The sequence below is a fragment of the Schistocerca americana genome, chromosome 3, assembly GCF_021461395.2.
Source record: "Schistocerca americana isolate TAMUIC-IGC-003095 chromosome 3, iqSchAmer2.1, whole genome shotgun sequence".
In the NCBI taxonomy this organism is placed as follows: domain Eukaryota; kingdom Metazoa; phylum Arthropoda; class Insecta; order Orthoptera; family Acrididae; genus Schistocerca; species Schistocerca americana.
In genome coordinates this window covers 444,776,777-444,796,320 of record NC_060121.1, presented here as the reverse complement: position 1 = coordinate 444,796,320, position 19,544 = coordinate 444,776,777, and the positions used below count along the sequence as shown (strand labels likewise).

At 38.9% G+C, this 19,544-nt stretch overlaps 1 protein-coding gene across 2 annotated transcripts in view; it reads left to right on the top strand.

Annotated features, from left to right (window-relative positions):
- LOC124607146 (D-glucuronyl C5-epimerase B) overlaps positions 1–19,065 on the top strand; it is a 388,166-nt gene extending 369,101 nt beyond the window's left edge. For both annotated transcript variants that reach the window (XM_047139355.1, XM_047139354.1), the window contains exon 9: positions 18,277–19,065. In XM_047139355.1, coding sequence (XP_046995311.1) covers positions 18,277–18,811 — 535 coding nt within the window. In that variant the 3' untranslated portion in view covers positions 18,812–19,065. The remainder of the gene's footprint in view (positions 1–18,276) is intronic.
- The last annotated feature ends 479 nt before the right edge of the window (positions 19,066–19,544 follow it).

Here is a 19,544-nt window from a genome sequence, read left to right as displayed (position 1 = left end):
CACCCTAGAAGGAAAACAAAGACAGAGGATGAGGTGGTCAGATGAAGTTAATCGACACCTCATGCTCTGTTATTACCAAGCAACAAACCTAGGAACCAACACAACTGGATACAGATCACAAGTATACACAATATTTATTATCAGATACCCAGAATTAAAATTTTAACAGAACAACGACTAGCTGATCAGATCCGAGTAATAATCAAAAATAACAGGGTACCCCAGTCAGAATTGGAAAACATCAAACAACAAGTACAACAAATACTGGAACAAAATAATATGCAATCAGAAGAAGAAGAAAATACAGTAATGGACTCAAACATCCCAGAGCAAACAAACAAAGAACAACACGCATCAATTAAACAATCAGAGGAAAACGAAATCTTAAGAAAGCCACCAGAACAAGCTCAAATAGAACTCGAAGTAACACACATGTTAGATATAGAAGAAAAATTTCAGCTGACATATATAGAATACAAAGACACAAATACAGACGTTAGACCATTCATGCATAGACCGCCAAATAACCCACAAGTCGAAACAACAATAAAAACTATCAACACAATCATACACAACAAAATAAATGAAAACACAACTATGGAAGAGTTACAACTACTGGTTTATATAGGAGCACTCACTACACTAAATATACACACTAGGCAGAGATCAGAACCAACCAACACACAGAAGAAACCCACAAAACCAGCATGGCAACACAGGCTACAGATCAGAACAGAAAAACTGAGAAAAGACATCGGACAGCTAACACAATTTGTAGGAAATGAAATGTCAGAAAAAAACGAATAAGGTTAGGTAAAATCTCACAACAAGAATTGATAGAGCAATTAGATGAAAAGAAGCAGAAATTACAAGCAATGGCCAAACGACTTAGAAGATACAAAAAAAAGTGAAAATAGAAGGAAACAAAACCAAACATTCAACACAACCCAAAAGAAATTTTACCAGACAATTAAAATAGACAATCCACCAAACATAACAGACATGGAACACTTCTGGAGCAACATATGGTCAAACCCGGTACAACGTAACAGGCATGCACGGTGGATACAAGCAGAAACAGACACATACAAGATGATACCACAAATGCCTGAAGTGATAATTTTGCAACATGAAGTCACCCCTGCAATTAATTCTACTCACAATTGAAACGCCCCTGGAAAAGATAAAATAGCAAATTACTGGCTAAAGAAGTTCACCTCAACACATTCACATCTAACTAAATTATTTAACAATATAATGGAAGGAAACATTCCACGTGGGAAAAATTATGTATAAAAACAAAGATGAGGTGACTTACCGAACAAAAGCGCTGGCAGGTCGATAGACACACAAACAAACACAAACATACACACAAACATGTTTGTGTTTGTTTGTGTGTCTATCGACCTGCCAGCGCTTTTGTTCGGTAAGTCACCTCATCTTTGTTTTTATAAATTATTTAACAGTTACATTGCAGGCCCATACACATTCCCTGATACACTTACACATGGAATAACTTATCTGAAACCTAAAGATCAAGCAGACACAGCAAACCCAGCTAAATATCGCCCCATAACATGCCTACCAACAATATACAAAATATTAACTTCAGTCATTACACAGAAATTAATGACACATGCAACACAGAACAAAATTATAAATGAAGAACAAAAAGGCTGTTGCAAAGGAGCACAAGGATGTAAAGAGCAACTGATAATAGATGCAGAGGTGATATATCAAGCTAAAACTAAACAAAGGTCGCTACACTGCGCATACATTGATTACCAAAAAGCTTTTGATAGTGTACCCCACTCGTGGTTACTACAAATATTGGAAATATACAAAGTAGATCCTAAATTGATACAGTTCCTAAACATAGTAATGAAAAATTGGAAAACCACACTTAATATCCAAACAAATTCAAATAATATCACATCACAGCCAATACAGATTAAGTGTGGAATATACCAAGGAGGCTCATTAAGTCCTTTCTGGTTCTGCCTTGCTCTGAACCCACTATCCAACATGCTAAATAATACAAATTATGGATACAATATTACTGGAACATACCCACACAAAATCACACATTTGCTATACATGGATGACCTAAAACTACTGGCAGCAACAAATCAACAACTAAACCAATTACTAAAGTTAACAGTAGTATTCAGCAGTGATAGAAATATGGCTTTTGGAACAGGCAAATGTAAGAAAAATAGCAGAGATTACATATTGGATAACCACAGCGACTGCATAGAAGTGGTTGAAAAAACAGTTGCCTATAAATATCTAGGATACAGACAAAAATAGGAATAAATAATACAAATATTAAAGAAAAACTAAAAGAAAAATATAGACAAATACTAACAAAAATACTGAAAACAGAATTGACAGCAAGAAACAAGACAAAAGCTAAAAATACTTATGCTATACCAATATTGACCTACTCATTTGGAGTAGTGAAATGGAGTAACACAGACCTAGAAGCACTCAATACACTTACACGATCACAATGCCACAAATATAGAATACATCACATACATTCAGCAACAGAAAGATTCACATTAAGCAGAAAGGAAGGAGGAAGAGGATTTATCGACATAAAAAAACCTACATTATGGACAGGTAGACAATTTAAGAAAATTCTTTCTAGAACGAGCAGAAACTAGCAAAATACACAAAGCAATCACTCATATAAATACATCGGCTACGCCACTGCAATTTCATAACCAATTCTACTACCCTTTCGATCACATAACATCAACAGATACAAAGAAAGTAAATTGGAAAAAGAAAACACTACATGGCAAGCACCCGTATCATCTAACACAGCCACACATCGATCAAGATGCATCCAACACATGGCTAAGAAAAGGCAATATATACAGTGAGACGGAAGGATTCATGATTGCAATACAGGATCAAACAATAAACACCAGATATTACAGTAAGCATGTTATTAAAGATCCCAATTCCACAACAGATAAATGCAGACTTTGCAAACAACAAATAGAAACAGTGGATCACATCACAAGCGGATGTTCAATACTAGCAAAAACAGAATACCTCAGAAGACATGACAATGTAGCAAAAATAATACATCAACAACTTGCCATACAATATAAACTAATAAAACAACACATTCCCACATACAAGTATGCACCACAAAGTGTACTGGAGAATGATGAATAAAAATTATACTGGAACAGAACCATTATAACAGATAAAACACCACCACATAACAAACCTGACATCATATTCACCAATAAAAAGAAGAAAGTAACACAACTAATCAAAATATCCATACCCAATACAACAAATATACAGAAGAAAACAGGAGAAAAAATTGAAAAATACATCCAACTGGCTGAGGAAGTCAAGGATATGTGGCATCAGGATAAAGTTGACATTGTACCAATTATACTATCAACTACAGGAGTCATACCACACAATATCCACCAGTACATCAATGCAATACAGCTACATCCAAATGTATATATACAACTACAGAAATCTGTAATTATTGATACATGTTCAATTACCCAAAAGTTCCTAAATGCAATGTAACATATACCACACAGTTAAAAGGAAGTCACGCTTGATCAAGGTCTGCGTCACTTTCCATTTTTAACCAGACATAACGTCTGAGAAAGGAATATAATAATAATAATAATAATAATTGTTGATGATGAGTTATGTTGTTGTTCTCATCTGAGCAGAATTTTCTTTCTTTAGAATTGAATGATGTGGATGGACTACAAATGAGGTAACAAGATCATGCTGTATGAACCATTTAACATTGTTTCTTAGAACAATAGACTAATTTTAGTTGTTACTGTTGAATTTCAGTATAATTTATGTCCCACCTAAAAGGTAAAAATCTGCTGCCAGGTTTGACTGAGGTTTGTCAACATCTAATTTACTTTGCTTTGTAAAATAAGTAGCTGACAAAACCATCTCTACCTTGATATTAATTTTGCCACTTTTCTGGTAGAAACAGAAACAAAAATGAAACTCATTTGTAGCATCATATTGAAAAAATTTCCAATGTGAGTATTCATGAAAACACCTCTGAAATTAAGAAACAATCGTACAAAGAAATATGCGTAATTTACAAATGTGCAAGAACAGTATCCTGGGCACTTCCTGGGTGCTGGGTGCAGCTGCTTCACATGTCTACAATGCGATTTTGTAAACATCTCTATGGCAACACTTCTTCATAGCTCCTTAAACAACTGTTGTTTTCACTTGCAGCCATTTGCACTTTGCAGTTGGAAAATGTCAAAGGTGCTGCCAGGTATCAGAAAATTCCTAAAGTTAATGCAACTGTAGGAGTGTGTTGGTGATAAACAATAAATGCATTAAAACTTCATTCATGGTGCGACATTTTTTCAAGCATCTCAGTGTTTATGATGTCATATCTCCTGAACTATGTATGATACTGTGGTATAATGTTGTGGGTGCATTTAGCAGCATATGAGGGTACTGTCTGCGAAATTTATCACAAATAGAGTTAGAAGTAATAAATTTAAACATCGTGCATGTTGTGGTAGTTTTTCACACATTTCATTATTTGACGTCATATCTCCTGAACTATAATAGCCCACAGTGATTGTTGCCTTGACAGTAAGGGAGATGTGTACCAACTGTGGTTGAAATCAGACTATTGGTTTAGGAAGAGTTGTGGAACGTACACACATATGTACATTCATTTTTATAATAACTGGTCATCAAAAAGTCAGTATAAATTTGAAAACTTAATAAACCATGGAATAATGTAGATAGAGAGGTAAAAATTGACGCACATGCTTGGAATGATATGGGGTTCACAAAATGTCCGACAGATGGCGCTGGACAGCAAAACGTCAGTGACTGCGCATGACAGTCGTGTATAAGAGGAGCTGTAATGAGAGGGAGAATCAGATGCGCCAGCATTCGCAGCATGTTGACGTTGCCTGAAAATGTGCTTATAGTGAAGCTGTATTATCAGAATGGGGAATGTGCTAGTTCAGCATTACGATCCTATCGCCGTAGGAAGAGGATTCGAACGGATAAAGGTCCGTTGACAAATGCAGCTGTGGCGAAAATGATTTCGAAGTCACAGGTTGTTTAGACGATAGACCCCATAGTGGCTGACCGAGCACAAGGCGTAATGCTGCTGAGACAGTTCAGGAAGAAATGGAGACTCTAGCGGGTTCATCTATGCACGGGGAAGTCAGTGCTCGTGCAGTCGCACATCGCACCGGCATTCCGTACACTACTGTTTGGTTGGCACTTAGGCTTACCCTCCGATGCTATCTGCACAAAATCCATCGGCATCGTGAACTGTTACCTGGCGATTTAGTGAAGCAGAGGGCATTTGCAGTGTGTGCGTTTCAAAAGATGGCGGAAAATGACGATTGGTTGAGTAACATGTTGGGACCGATGAAGCTCATTTCACACTCTGAGGGTCTGTCAACGCCCACAACTGCAGAATTTGGGCTACCGAAAATCCTAGAACTGTTGTGGAAACTGCATTGCACGACGAGAAAGTCTCGGTATGGGTTGGATTTATCACATCTACCGTTATGGGGCCTTTTTTCTTTGAGGAAATGTGTGATTCTGGTTTTGTAACTGCTACCGTGACAGGTGAGAGGTACGCCGATTGTTACAGAATCGCATCATCCCCAGCCTGGCTGATAAACACCTGCTGGAACGTACGATGTTTATGCAGGATGGCGCTCCACCCCATATTGCTAGACGCGTGAAAGATCTCTTGCGCGTCATTTGGTGATGATCGTGTGCTCAGCCACCACTTTCATGCTTGGCCTCCCAGGTACCCAGACCTCAGTCCGTGCGATTATTGGCTTTGGGGTTACCTGAAGTCGCAAGTGTATCGATCGACCTACATCTCTAGGGATGCTGAAAGACAACATCCGACGCCAATGCCTCACCATAACTCCGGACATGCTTTACAGTGGTGTTCACAACATTATTCCTCGACTACAGCTATTGTTGAGGAATGATGGCGGACATATTGAGCATTTCCTGTAAAGAACACCATCTTTGCTCTGTCTTACTTTGTTATGCTAATTATTGCTATTCTGATCAGATGAAGTGCTATCTGTTGGACATTTTTTGAACTTTTGTATTTTTTTGGTTTTAATAAAACCCCAAGTCATTCCAAGCATGTGTGTCAGTCTGTACCTCTCTATCTACATTATTCTGTGATTTATTCAGTTTTCAAATTTATACCGATTTTTTGATCACTTGGTATATATGGAGTTTGGGCTTAAGAATAATGAACTCGCTTAACGTAAGTAGCTTTACTTCCGTATGTGGAAAAGTCATCAACAAGTGTTGCGATCCAGCAGACTGCAAGTTTTCGTCTAGATAATTTTATGGTGAAATGCGATTAAATGTTTGTATAAATACAAAAAATAAAAATTGATACAGTAGCCCCTCTTACAGCAGCATTTCCAGCTGGTTTTCTTTCCCCAGGAAATCCAGCTCATCTCAAGCCCAAGTGTAACAGTACGTGTGCTAGACAAGTCTCAAGAAAATGCATCACATTATTGCATTTCCATTCTGTTGTACCAACTCTGGTAGTCTCAGCATGACATTACTATCATTTTTATGGCTAACAACAATGTTTGCAGTGTTTGATGGATAGAACATAACACACTATTTTGCATTGTGCCATCCACTAATGCAAATGAAGTAAGTGTCCTAGAGCTGTTACACTATCCCCCATGGGGCACTGGCAGCCATCAGCACCCATCCATCAGCTCGTTTGTGGGTAGACATAGCTAGGATAAGCTATCCACCAGGCAATGTCATTGCCCACTTTCTGCGTTTGCGCAAGCCACTTCACCCTTGCCTGTAAGCATTTCCATGGCAATGTGATCACCTAGGCTTTGACCCAGCTGCCTGACTGCCACATATCAGCCATTACAGCTGTTCACCCTTTGCTGCCCACCACTGACCCTTGGTGTTCGGCTGCCATTGGACTGGCACTTGGAGCAAGAACAGGTTGTGCTAGAGTAAGTGTGATAGGGCTACAACTGTTTGTATTATTAATAAACGACATGCCAGTTAGTATTAGTTACAGTGTCTCACTTTTTCTCAGTTACATGATTATCTATGAGGAAATCTTTGCTGTGGTGAAATCTTTTCTGGTAACAATTGTAATATTCAGCCAGATGTTGACAAGACATCAACCTGTTGCTATGAATGGCAAATGGCTGTAAATGTAGAGAAATCCAGCTGTCAACTTCCCAAAATGTAAAAATATAGATTTTTTGATCACACAGTTGATGGATCTCAACATGAACCAAGAATGTGATAACGGGTACAGATTGACAGTTTGAGAATATGAACTGAAAGAAATAGTACAGGCTTAGTTATTGGTTAAGCAAATGACAGGCTCCAATTCATTGATAAGATTAAATTAAAATGCCATTTGTGTATGAAGAAGATTTAGTATTTAATACTTGTGCTTTGGGAACTCGTTTCAACTTTCTCCAGATGTGTGAGCTTTCTAAAGAAAATGGTCATATCTCTGTACTCTCAATAATAATAGGAAATAAATACGTTACAAAGCATCTTGCAGCAAGACAAACTGTGACTTGATAAATACAGTTTTAAGGGATTTGCTGTAAATGCAAAAATTCTTCTGAGGACATTTGAACACAATATCCAAATAACTCCATCAATATTAATTTTTTTTTGTTTGTAACCTGATAAGTAAACGTTTCAACAGTCACCATATCCATTCTCAAGAAATCTTGGAAACTACCAGACATCCATTTTTATGATGTGGGTTCAATGACAAATACTACATAAATTTCTAATAATTACTAATTAGTAACAAATTCCTAAAAAATTACTAATCCCAAATAGTGCACTGTTATTTATATTGGTTTATGGATGGAAGTATCACTGGTGAATGGGTCTGATGATAAATGGAATGAGTTCTACTCAACCCTGTTGAGTCATTATTACTATTGCTGTCCAGTCAGAGACCAGACAGTAATTATACGCTGTCAGTATGGACATTATCCTAGACTAAAGCTCCCACCAAATCTGCTTAGACTCAAGCAGAGTATACATGATGTAAACTTGCTTTATGAAGCTGCTACTCTGCAGGTTTTCGAGGAAACACACAATCAGACAAAGAAAACTTTTAAAATTGAAATTGCTAACTTATGGAATTCAGTCATACCTAACTGGAAGAGTGCAGAAAGTTGAAATAAGCAGTTCACATAATATGCAAAAAACTGCTGATTTCTCAAACTGGGGAACAATCAAGAATGGGGTGCCACAAGGTTCGGTCTTGGATCCTCTGCTGTTATTAATATATATTAATGACTTGCCATTATATATTCATGAAGATGCAAAGCTGGTATTTTTTGCTAATGATACAAGTATAGCTATCACACCCAACAGACAAGAATTAACTGATGAAATTGTAAACGATGTTTTTCAGAAAATCGTTAAGTGGTTCTGTGCAAATGGGCTCTCATTAAACTTTGGCAAAACACAGTATATACAGTTCCACACAGTAAATGGAATGACACCATTAATAAATATAGACTTCGATCAGAAATCAATAGCTAAGGTAGAATATTCAAAATATCTAGGTGTATGCATTGATGAGGAGTTGAACTGGAAAAAATGCACTGAAGATCTGCTGAAACATTTGAGTTAAGCTAATTATGCTATTAGGGTCATTGCAAATTTTGGCGATATACATCTCAGTAAATTAGCTTAACACGCCTATTTTCATTCTCTGCTTTTGTATGGCATCATATTCTGGGGTAACTCATCATTGAGTAAAAGAGTGTTCATTGCACAAAAGCATGTAATCAGAATAATTGCTGGAGCTCATCCAAGATCATCCTGCAAACACTTATTTAACACTTTCGCTGTGGCTGACGCTTATAAGTGTCACAACAAGCCACGAGCCAGTGCGGCTGACACTTATAAGCGTCCGCACTCACTGTCGGATTACGCAGTGTAGTTGCAGCGGCTAAGCTAGCATAAAAGCGTGTACACCTTTGTGTGGTCAGTTATCGAACATATATTGTTTGTAATGGAGACTAATGAACAGACACCTGGACCTTCCAATGTGAAAAGGAGCAGAAAAAGTGTTAAATTGACAGAGGAACAGTTACTTAGTGTACTAGACAACAGTGATTTTCTGTGTAGTGAGGATGAGGCATACCACGAAGATTATCATTTAGAGGCGGCAGAAGAATTGCAGAGTGATGATAGCGTGGAAGCATAGCTTTCGAATCTGTTTCATGACAGTACCTGCCCTTTCAGAGCATTACCGGCCCGCACTCGCACGTTGCCGGGCCGCATTGGAGAGTTGTGCGCCTGCACCGATGCCGCAGCGAAAGTGTTAAAGAGCTTGGGATCTTAACTGTTTTTCAGTTTTGAAATTTGTTATTAACAATCCGAAAAAATTCAAAAGTAATAGCAGTATACATGGCTACAACACTAGGAGAAAGGATGATCTTCACTAATCAAGGTTAAATCTAACTTTGGCTCAGAAGGGGTAAAATTATGCTGCCACAAAAATCTTTGGTCACGTACCTAATAGCATCAAAAGTCTGACAGATAGCCATGTAGCATTTAAAAGGAAATTAAAAGAATTTCTGAATTGCAACTCCTCATACTCATTAGATGAATTTTTGTTTATAGTAAGTGGGTAATTTCCCCACCCCCACCAAAAAAAACTGTCATGTAATATTTTGTGTAGACACCTTGTGTAGAAAAGATATCTTGTATAGACACCTTTTATTAACCTGACACGTTCCACATCATTATGAAGTGTCGTATTCATGATCTGTGGAACAAGTACTAATCTAATCTAATCTAACCTAATCAGATTAACAGCAGACCTACAGAACAGTCTGACAACATGAGCAAAGCATCTTGGGAGCTAATTGAGATACACCATGAGAGTCCCAAGAAGATGAACATGGAACCATTCAGCAGCATAAAACATGATGGAAACATTATAAAAAATGCAAATACTGTATGTAATATTCTTAATAACTACTTCATTTCTGTCATATTATAGATACGCAGGGAGAGACCCTATGTCACCTCACTCAGTGTACTGAGTTTGAATTTGTGGAAGTGGCTGAGCAGGAGCCATATAAGGCAGTACACTTGCTAAAGAAAAATTTTTCACCTGGATAGGATGACATATCAAGTGAAATTACTAAGGTGTGCTTAAAGGGAATCTCAAATTCTCTTATCTACCTGATTAAATGCAGCATTAGAGAAAACATGTATCCAGCTGTTCTAGAAATGAGTGTAGTGAAACTAGGGTTTAAAAGGAGGAGGAGCATGTCTCCATCTACAGACCAAAATCATAATTTCCATCTTTAGTAAGATATTCAAATTTATTATTGTAGCCTAGCTAAGTGTCTTTTTCACAAAACGCAAAGTGCTTGTAGGTTGTGGCTTCAGAAAAGCTAAGTACAACTACAAAGTTATACAGTTGTTTTGAAAAATTTACTGTCTGTTGGAGCAGAGAATGCAGAGTGCAGGAATACTTTTTCGACCCGACAAAAACATTCAACATGGTAAAACAGAGATAACTTTTAAAAAAAAGACTGAAGTCCTATTGTATTCAGGACCATCCATGAACTTTCTATTTACATACCGGTTGAATCACAAACAGTGCACTAAACTGTCATACAAACTAGATAATAAAATTATGAAATTTCAATCCATGACTGAAACAACAATACAGGGTTACTCAGGCCTCAATCTTTGGTCCGTTTCTCTTCCTCATACATCTCAAAGATACTGCACAATTCGTTAACTCCCATATAGTAATCTGTGAAGGTGACACCTCAGTCTTATTCTATAGTAGGAAATGTAAGGAGCCAGAATCTTTCGCTACTAGTGCTGTAACAGAAGTTACGAAATACTTCAGTTGTTACGGTTTTGAAGTGAATGTCACCAAATGTCAATTACTGGCATTTAAAATAGGCAGTCCTCACCACAACAAAGATAATAATTTATGCAACACCTCAACAACAGAAACTGGGAGCTGTATTCTTGAGTGTGTAAGTTGTTGAAAATTTGTGGTGGACAAACTACATGTTTTTTAAATGTGGTGTCTGTTTTCTCGGGCATCTTTGGGCAGTAGGGAAATTCACAGAAACACTTGAAGTGTCTTGTGGAAACTTAAATAGAAATTCTACGAAGCCCTTGGTTAGTAAAATCTGTGAATAATCTTGAGCTCCTATGATGACTGTGAAGATTAAATAACATTAATAATTGATTACATGGAAGCATATAAGGAATCATTTCTGCAATATATCCTTTGTGGTTGTAACGAAGGAGAATCTCAATGTACATGCAGGTTTTTGCAGAGTATTTTTACCTAGATAGAGTACTAAAAATATTTGAAGACTTACTTTCTTTTTGCTTTTACTGTGCTTGTAACCACAGATCTCACTTGCTATTCAGTCACTTAACAGATGCTATGTCAAAATATTTTCTTAATACCACTTCTTCATTTACCTCAAATATGTCATAATGCAAAATTTTGTGAGAGTATGTGTTAGTGACACACACAAACACACACACACACACACACACACACACACACACACACAGAGCCCCTCTCCCTCCCTCCCACACACGTGACTGCAGTCTCTGGAAATTGAGGCCACACTGTGAGCAGCAGTGCATGAGGGGAGTGGCAACTGGGTGGGGGTAAGGAGGAGGCTGGGGTGTGGAGAGGGAGGGATAGTTGGATAGGGGTGGCAGACAGTTACTTGCTGCTGCAGAGTGTGGAGGGCAAGGTGGAGAGAGGGTAGGACAGGTATATGCAGTCGTGAGGTTAGACGCGAGGCAGGGGAGGGGGGGGGGGGGGTAGCGGTAAAGAAGAGAAGTAAGAAGACTGGGTGCAATGGTGGAATTAGGGTTGTGTAGTGCGGGAATCTGAACAGGGAAGGGGCTGGATGGGAGAAGACAATGACTAATGAGGGTTGAGGCAAGGACGGTTAGGGGAACATAGGATATATTGCAGGGAATGTTCTCACCCGCGCAGTTCAGGAAAGCAGGTGCGGCATAGGCGGTGAAGCAGTCATTGAAATGAAGGATGTCATGTTTGGCGGTGTGCTCAGCAACAGGGTGCTCCATTCATTTCTTGGCCATAGTTTGTCGGTGCCCATTCATGCGGACAGACAGCTTGTTTGGTTGTCATGCCCACAGTAGCACAGTGGTTGCAGCTTAGCTTGTAGTTTACATGACTGGTTTCACAGGTAGCCCTGCCTTTGATGAGATAGTTGATGTTTGTGACTGGACTGGAGTAGGCGGTGGTGGTAGGATGTATAGGACAGGTCTTGCATCTAGGTTTGTTACGGGGGTGTGAGCCATTAGATAATGGGTTGGGAGCAGGGGTTGTGTAGGGATGGACGAGTATATTGTGTAGGTTCCGTGGATGGCGGGATATGACATTAGGATGGGTGGGAAAGATAATGGACAGGACATTTCTCATATCTGGGCACGGCGAGAGGTAGTCAGAACATTGGCGGAGAATGTAATTCAGTTGCTCCAGTCCCGGGTGGTACTGAGTTATGAGGGGAATGCTCCTCTGTGGCCAGGCAGTGGGATTTTGAAAGTTGGTGGGAGAAGCCTTAGCCCCACAGAAATATCAGTCCTTTCCAAAGGCCTCACCTTTTGCCCCACTCCCAAATTCAGTCAAGCAGGACTTGTTAAAGAGCTTCTCTCCTTCTCCCAGTCCCTACAGTGGAAACACTTTTTCTTCACCAGTCCTACCAATCAGACTCAACCAAAGACCAATGTTAAACCCTGCCTAACTCAGTTCACTCCTCCATCCAATCATGATCCAGCCTCACTGCCCTCAAATCACCCTCTGTTAACTTTCCAGAATTCCTTAACCTCGAACCGTGCCTCACCATCATTCCCCAAATCCCTCAACGTGCAAACTAACCTTACTTCCACAGAAAGAACAGTAGTCCACCATCTAAAAACTGATAGTCCTACCTGCAGATAAAGGCTCCACCAATGTTGTTTTCAACTGCAAGGATTACCTGGCAGAAGGATTCACCAGCTGTCAGATATGTCCACCTACAAACCTTGCCAACAGTGACCCCATTCCATACCTTATACACCAATATAGGCTGAGTGTTTGTTTGTAGTTATATGTAAGAACTTGTCCCAGCCACCTGGACTGAAGTGGGCCAAATTTGACCCACAACTCCTTGCCCTGAGAGGACCAACATGGCAGTTAGGCATGCTTTTTGTGCCCTTTCCATACAGGTTGCCCTGCACGACAGGCTTGTTGTGTGGGAACAGTGTCGACCTGCTTTGCAGGGCAGCCTGCTTCATTTCTCTTTTACAGGGGCTACACATGCTGATGGGCATGCCTGACGGGAAGGTGAGATGGATAGAGGAGGAGGAGGGGGGGGGGGGGAGGAGGGGGTAGGAGGGTATGAATAGGGCGAGAGAGGGGCAGGAGGAGATATAAAGACAGAGGAGGAGGAAATGGACAGGGAGAGAGGGTAGAGAAAGAGATGGACAGAAAGAGGAGATGGAATGGATAGAGAGGTGTGAGGATGAGATGGTCAGACATGGATGTCAGGAGGTGCTGAGCAGAGAGAGAGAGAGAGGAGAAGAGGAATTGGACGAAGAGATATGCGTGTTGTTTGTGGCATACATGCATGCAGGTGAAACTACAGGGAAAAGGCTAGTGTGTGTGTGTGTGTGTGTGTGTGTGTGTGTGTGTAAAGCAGACTTTATCTACATTTGTATGTCAGGATCTTCTCCCAAATGTCTGGATTGCTTTCGACCAAATTTTGCTTACCAACTGCAAACTTCATAAGTATTACCACTGTGGGATTAATAACCTCCTAGTTGCAACAGGAGCAAAGATATGTGATTTTTTTTTTTTTTCAGCCACTGCCATATAGGCTGCCTTGCATGACAGATGTAATGCGCTGGAGTAGTATCGGCGCAACTTATTGACCTGATTTGCAGGGCAGCCTACGCGTGGAAGGCAAAGCCTGTTATTCAAGCCCCTCGCATGCAGGCTAATCTTCAGAACAGGCATGTTGTGAGAGTGGTATTGGCCTGCTTTATATATCTATTTTGCGTGGGCTACACATTTTTGTGGTTACAGCTGAGCAGAGACAGGGGAGAGGGAGGATATGGATAGAGAGAGAAGAGGGAAGAGCAGATGGACAGAAAGAATGGAGAGGAGGGGATGGACAGGGAAGGGGGGATGTTGGGCAGGTAGTATTGGCAAGTCTTTTACAAGTGGGGATGGGCATGGTTGAGGAGATGGATAGTGAAACAGTTGGAAGAGGAGAGGATGAACAGAGAGAAAGGGGGAGAATAAAATGGACAGGGAGAAGGGAGGAAAAGCTGGACATATAGAGAGGGAGGAGGCATGTTGTGCTGGGAGTATTGGGATGCCTTATAGGGACTACATGTACAGATAGACACAGATAAGCAGGGGGAGTAGGTGGAGGGTGAGAAAGGGGGAGATGAGGTGGACAGAGGAGGTGGAAGGAGGTGATAGACAGAGAGGAGGAGGATATGGACAGAGAGTGAGAGTGTGGAGCAGGAGGAGATGAACATAAAGAGAGGTGAGGAGGAGCTGTACAGAGAGAGAGGGAAGTGGAGATGGAGAGACAGGAAAAATGGGGAGGAGGAGGCAGAAAGACAGAGGTGGGAGGATGTGGCTGGCAGAGACCCAGGGAAAGGGGGAGGGGGGGAAAGGAAGCTGTGTGTTGTGCAATATATGTGCCAGAACACATTTACACATGTAGCTGTTTTGTTTTCCTCCTCACAGTTGATTTTAACTATTTAAACAATTAGACAAATGTTTTGTGTGTTCAGTTGTATGCTGTCCTTTCATGAACTGGTAGTGGATAAGACCAATTTGTGGTGTTACACAACAGTATACAAAAAATGTTGTATATTCTGAAGTTTTGTAGTTATATTGTGTACAAAAAATTTTAAAAACAATAAAAACTAAACCAAGAAGCATTTTCATTCATGTGCTATATGATTTATTATAATTTTTAATTCCATACCTTCAAAGCAGACAGTCATAATAAGGGGCAGAAATTTTTTTCCTGAGACTGATCCCAGGGATACCCTGTTTAGAACATACATGCAATTCTCGTACATCTTTAACAAATGTGAAGCATTGCCCATTTTGCTAGTACTTAATAAAAATGATACGGACACTAATGTATGTGGTAATTTCAATATTGATTTCATCTTGGATAGTAATGAACGAATGCATCTAGAGGTACTGATGTACATCATTGGTTTATTGCCTTGTGTTACCATTTCCTCCAAGAACAGGACGACTTATTGCATGCACATTTGCTAATTTGTTTGTAATTTCAGCTGTTTTTCAGACAATAGATATAAGTCCTATAGCAAACAGTTTAACCGACCATGGTGATCAAATAGAAGCAATAAAGCATACCAGGCAATCGGGTTTAGCTATGATGAGAGGTGTAGTTTCACAGAATCACAAATGATGGCTCAGTCATAGCATTCAGAGATACGTTACTGGACAAACAATGGAAGCAGTGTACCAAGGGAATACAGAGATGAGAAAATTAATTCTTTCCCAAAAAAATATTCTTGCAACATTATACAATTTTTGCAGAAATGAAGAGAGGGAGTTGCTAACATAAGAGAACAATGACCTTTTACTCTCAGTTGATAGTAGGTATAAGCTAGATGATATTGCATTAATTAATAAGCTCTCCACCCAGCCTCAAATCAGAGGATCAGATCAGTTCTGGGATTTACACTGCAAATCGTGAGCTGTGGTTTTACACTACATGTGAGACTAGCGTTTGGCAGCAGTAGCCACTTTCCTCAAATTTAGGGTCACCACTAATGAAAGTTAGAACCATAAAAGTCATTAGATTTATCTTGTTACCTAATTACTTTATCCCAGTATTATGAAAAGGACAAATTGCTGAGCATCGTATAGAGGAGATGTTGAGCCACAGCCTTTTTCCAAGTATATCTTCTCCTCCTGCGGTTCTTGAACACTGAATTTGCTCTCTCATATTTCACTGGTTTAGCTGTCTTTCTTTCATTTTTATTTTATTTTTATTTATTTTTAAAGTGTGGTAAATTATGAAACAGAATCGCTGACTATTGATTACCTTCAGGAGCTGAAATTTACTGCTGATTGACATACTTCCTAGCATTCAGAACTATAGTTCCTTCCTTGGAGAGGTGAGAGGATATGAAACGGAAGCACAGGTTACACAGACACGAGGCTGAGAGAGACCCTTAATCGTAGTTGTTACATTAACACAAATTCTGTGAACAGTGAATCAAACCAGTGGTGTGTTGCAGATAAACTTAACAAACAAATATTTAAATAATAAGATGCGTAGTGGCCGTAAGTATGTGACAGCTAGACTAGAAATCAGTGTTACTGGAATACAGGTTCAAAGATGATATGTACTGTTCATTGTGTATCAGCCTGTATGAGTCTCCTTCACCTTTGCAATAACTGACTGCATGTGGTTCATGTAGAGATGCGGCAATGATAATGCTGTCTGGATTCCACATGTTAGCAATTGACCATCTAATTATGTGCCAACAGTGTGAAGTGTTCCAGGAATCACATCATATTATTTATATTAATTGTAGACTATTTTTACATTATTAGTCTTGCTCAATCCTTGAATGTTACTTGTCTGAATTTCTTTTTGTGTATTACATTGAATTATATATTGGAAGGGCTCAATACAGTGGATGGACATTTGTTGCTCACTGCTGCATTAAACAGTTAGTTCAGTTGAACAGGCTGCCAAGCAGCTCAGATATCCATGAAAAATATACACTAACAGAATTACGTCGGAAGTACCATTTTTAAGGGACACATATAGCTGCCTCTTGTCAAGGAATTAAACAGTGAGTTTGGGTGATGAGACCAAGAAGTCACGTACAAACAATGATAAATCAAAATGAGGAATTTTGTGGAAACAGTATTAATACCTTTTGGCGTACATGATCTTGACCATCACAAGGAGAAAAAATTGTGATCAGATGAAGACTCAAGTATCTCATTTTAAATGGTTGAACTACATAAAACTGTCCTTTCAACCTTATAAGTGGAAGATGCCTGTTTTCATCATATGGACACTCAAATAAAATTTTGGAAAGTAACAAGGTGCCTTAGAACATCATTGCACGTTAGTTTTGTATCTGTTAACTTACATCCATTCCAGAGAAAATTATGTTGATTGTTAGTGTGGTCTAACTGAATCACCCAGAGAAAATAATATTGATTGTCAGTGTGGTCTAACTGAATCACCAACATTAGTAACATTTAAGGAGATCCATGTTAGGGAAAGGGTAGAAATAATGTGATAGGAATTGATACGTTTAGTTTTCTAGATCTCTGGTACAAATAACAAACTTAACTTCGGAATTGCACCTTGTTTCTTAAGCAACCATGTGATTTTAATTTTAGCGATTTTTGGTATAGGGTTATTAGACCATGATCTAAGGCATGTTTCATATCCTAATGCTGGAGACATCATCAGAGGCTGTCAAGATTTATCATTAGGACACAAAATGCTGTACATATGAACATGGCTTTGAGCATGGTCTAATGGCAATGTAACAAAAGTCACCAATGATGGATTTATATTGGCCATGAAAACTTGCATTGTAGCCTTCTATTGTAATTCTTTGAAGTAGCAGTTAAGTGGCAAAATTTTGTTAGCGATGACTGCAGCTGGATTCCTGTGTGATATCTGCAGCATATCATGTAGAATTTACCAGTTTGCTTGTCACTGACTCTGCAGAAATTTACAGAATTAACAGATTTTCTCTAGGGTTTGGCATAGTAAATCTTAGTATTAATTTAGTGATACAAGGTGAATATTTGATATCATAATGCACACAATGCTAATTAGTTTAAAATGTGCTGCAGAAGACATGATTACCAATTAATAATACCAAATTATTTTTGGTATAGTTGAGGAAAGCAAGATACCAAGAAATAGTCAAAATTAATTGTAACATAATTGCAATTTTCCAGTGCTCCAATACTGAAGTTTCAAATAGAAAATTAATTTCAAAACTTTAGTACTAAGCTGTAATACAGCTTGTAGTTAGTAACTAGCACGATTCATTTTAGAAATATTTTATTTGTGTAACCAAAAGCTCCCTTGTAACAACTGTTTGATGAAATATATTTTGCACTAAACATTACATGCTTTTAATGTGAAATTATGTCCTGTGCAGGTACTCAGCAATGGGCCAGGGCCACGCAATTTCTGTCCTGGCACGTGCATACCACCATTCAGGAGGAGACCCACAGTATCTTCAAGCTGCTGTCACTGGACTCAAACCATTTCGTGTGTCAAGTCAGAATGGAGGTGTGCTAGCAATGTTTCTTGACCAACTACCTTGGTATGAAGAATATCCTACACAGCCCTCCTCTTTTGTGTTAAATGGATTCATTTATTCATTACTAGGACTGTATGATTTGCAGACAATTGCACCATCTGACACAGCTGCTGAGGCAGCAGATCTATTCAAGCGTGGTATGAGGTCACTCAAGACATTGCTACCACTGTTCGACACAGGTTTTGGGTCTGTTTATGATTTACGACATTTTACATTGGGAACAGCACCTAATCTAGCACGGTGGGACTACCATGCCACTCATGTCAACCAACTGCTGTTGCTTGCTACCATTGATTCGGATACCCTTCTGGCAGAAACAGCTGATCGTTGGGCAGGCTACATGATGGGCAAGCATGCAGCACACAACTGAAGCTGAACAATTTCTTTACAGCATGTGAAACATGTTATTTGGTAATCAGCTTTATTTTGTTGTATGTACTTATGTTTGTCGTGCTAAACTTCTCTTCGATGCTATGCGTGGCTGTAAGAGACATAACACTGCATTATGGTAAGAAAGTTTACAGTATGATTTGTTCTTGGTAACATTACATGGTAAATGACTTTGTTTTCTGTTAGTTTTAATAGATTTATACATTAGGATGATAAATCGGAAGCTTCATCATCATTTGGAAAAAAGAAATCTTTTATTGTGTGGGAGTTTGTGGGGGGGGGGGGGGGGGGGGGGGGGATAAAAATAAAGCTAAATCCAATGATTAAATGGATGCTTATGAAAGAACTGACTGGCAGTCTTTTTTGGAGTGAAGTTATTGAAGACTAATTTTCCCAGTCAGCTTTAAAAAAAAATAAAAAAAATAAAAAAAATTACAGATGTGTGCCTTACCACACCAATGTTGATCCCATAGTAGGTTCTTAGTAAGTGTCATTATTTCATCAATAAGTAATATTTACTTTTTTTACCAATGATATTGGTAACCTAATTGTAGCATGTTGTTGGTTCCTTTCATTTTTACTTACATTTGGAGCACTTTTTATGCAGAAGTAGGGCAGTTGCCCTGTTTTGTCTGCAAGGAATTGTTAGTTTCATTTGTTGTTTTGTACTTTTGATTTTATTGACTTTTTTTTAAGAATTTGAGATGTGGTCA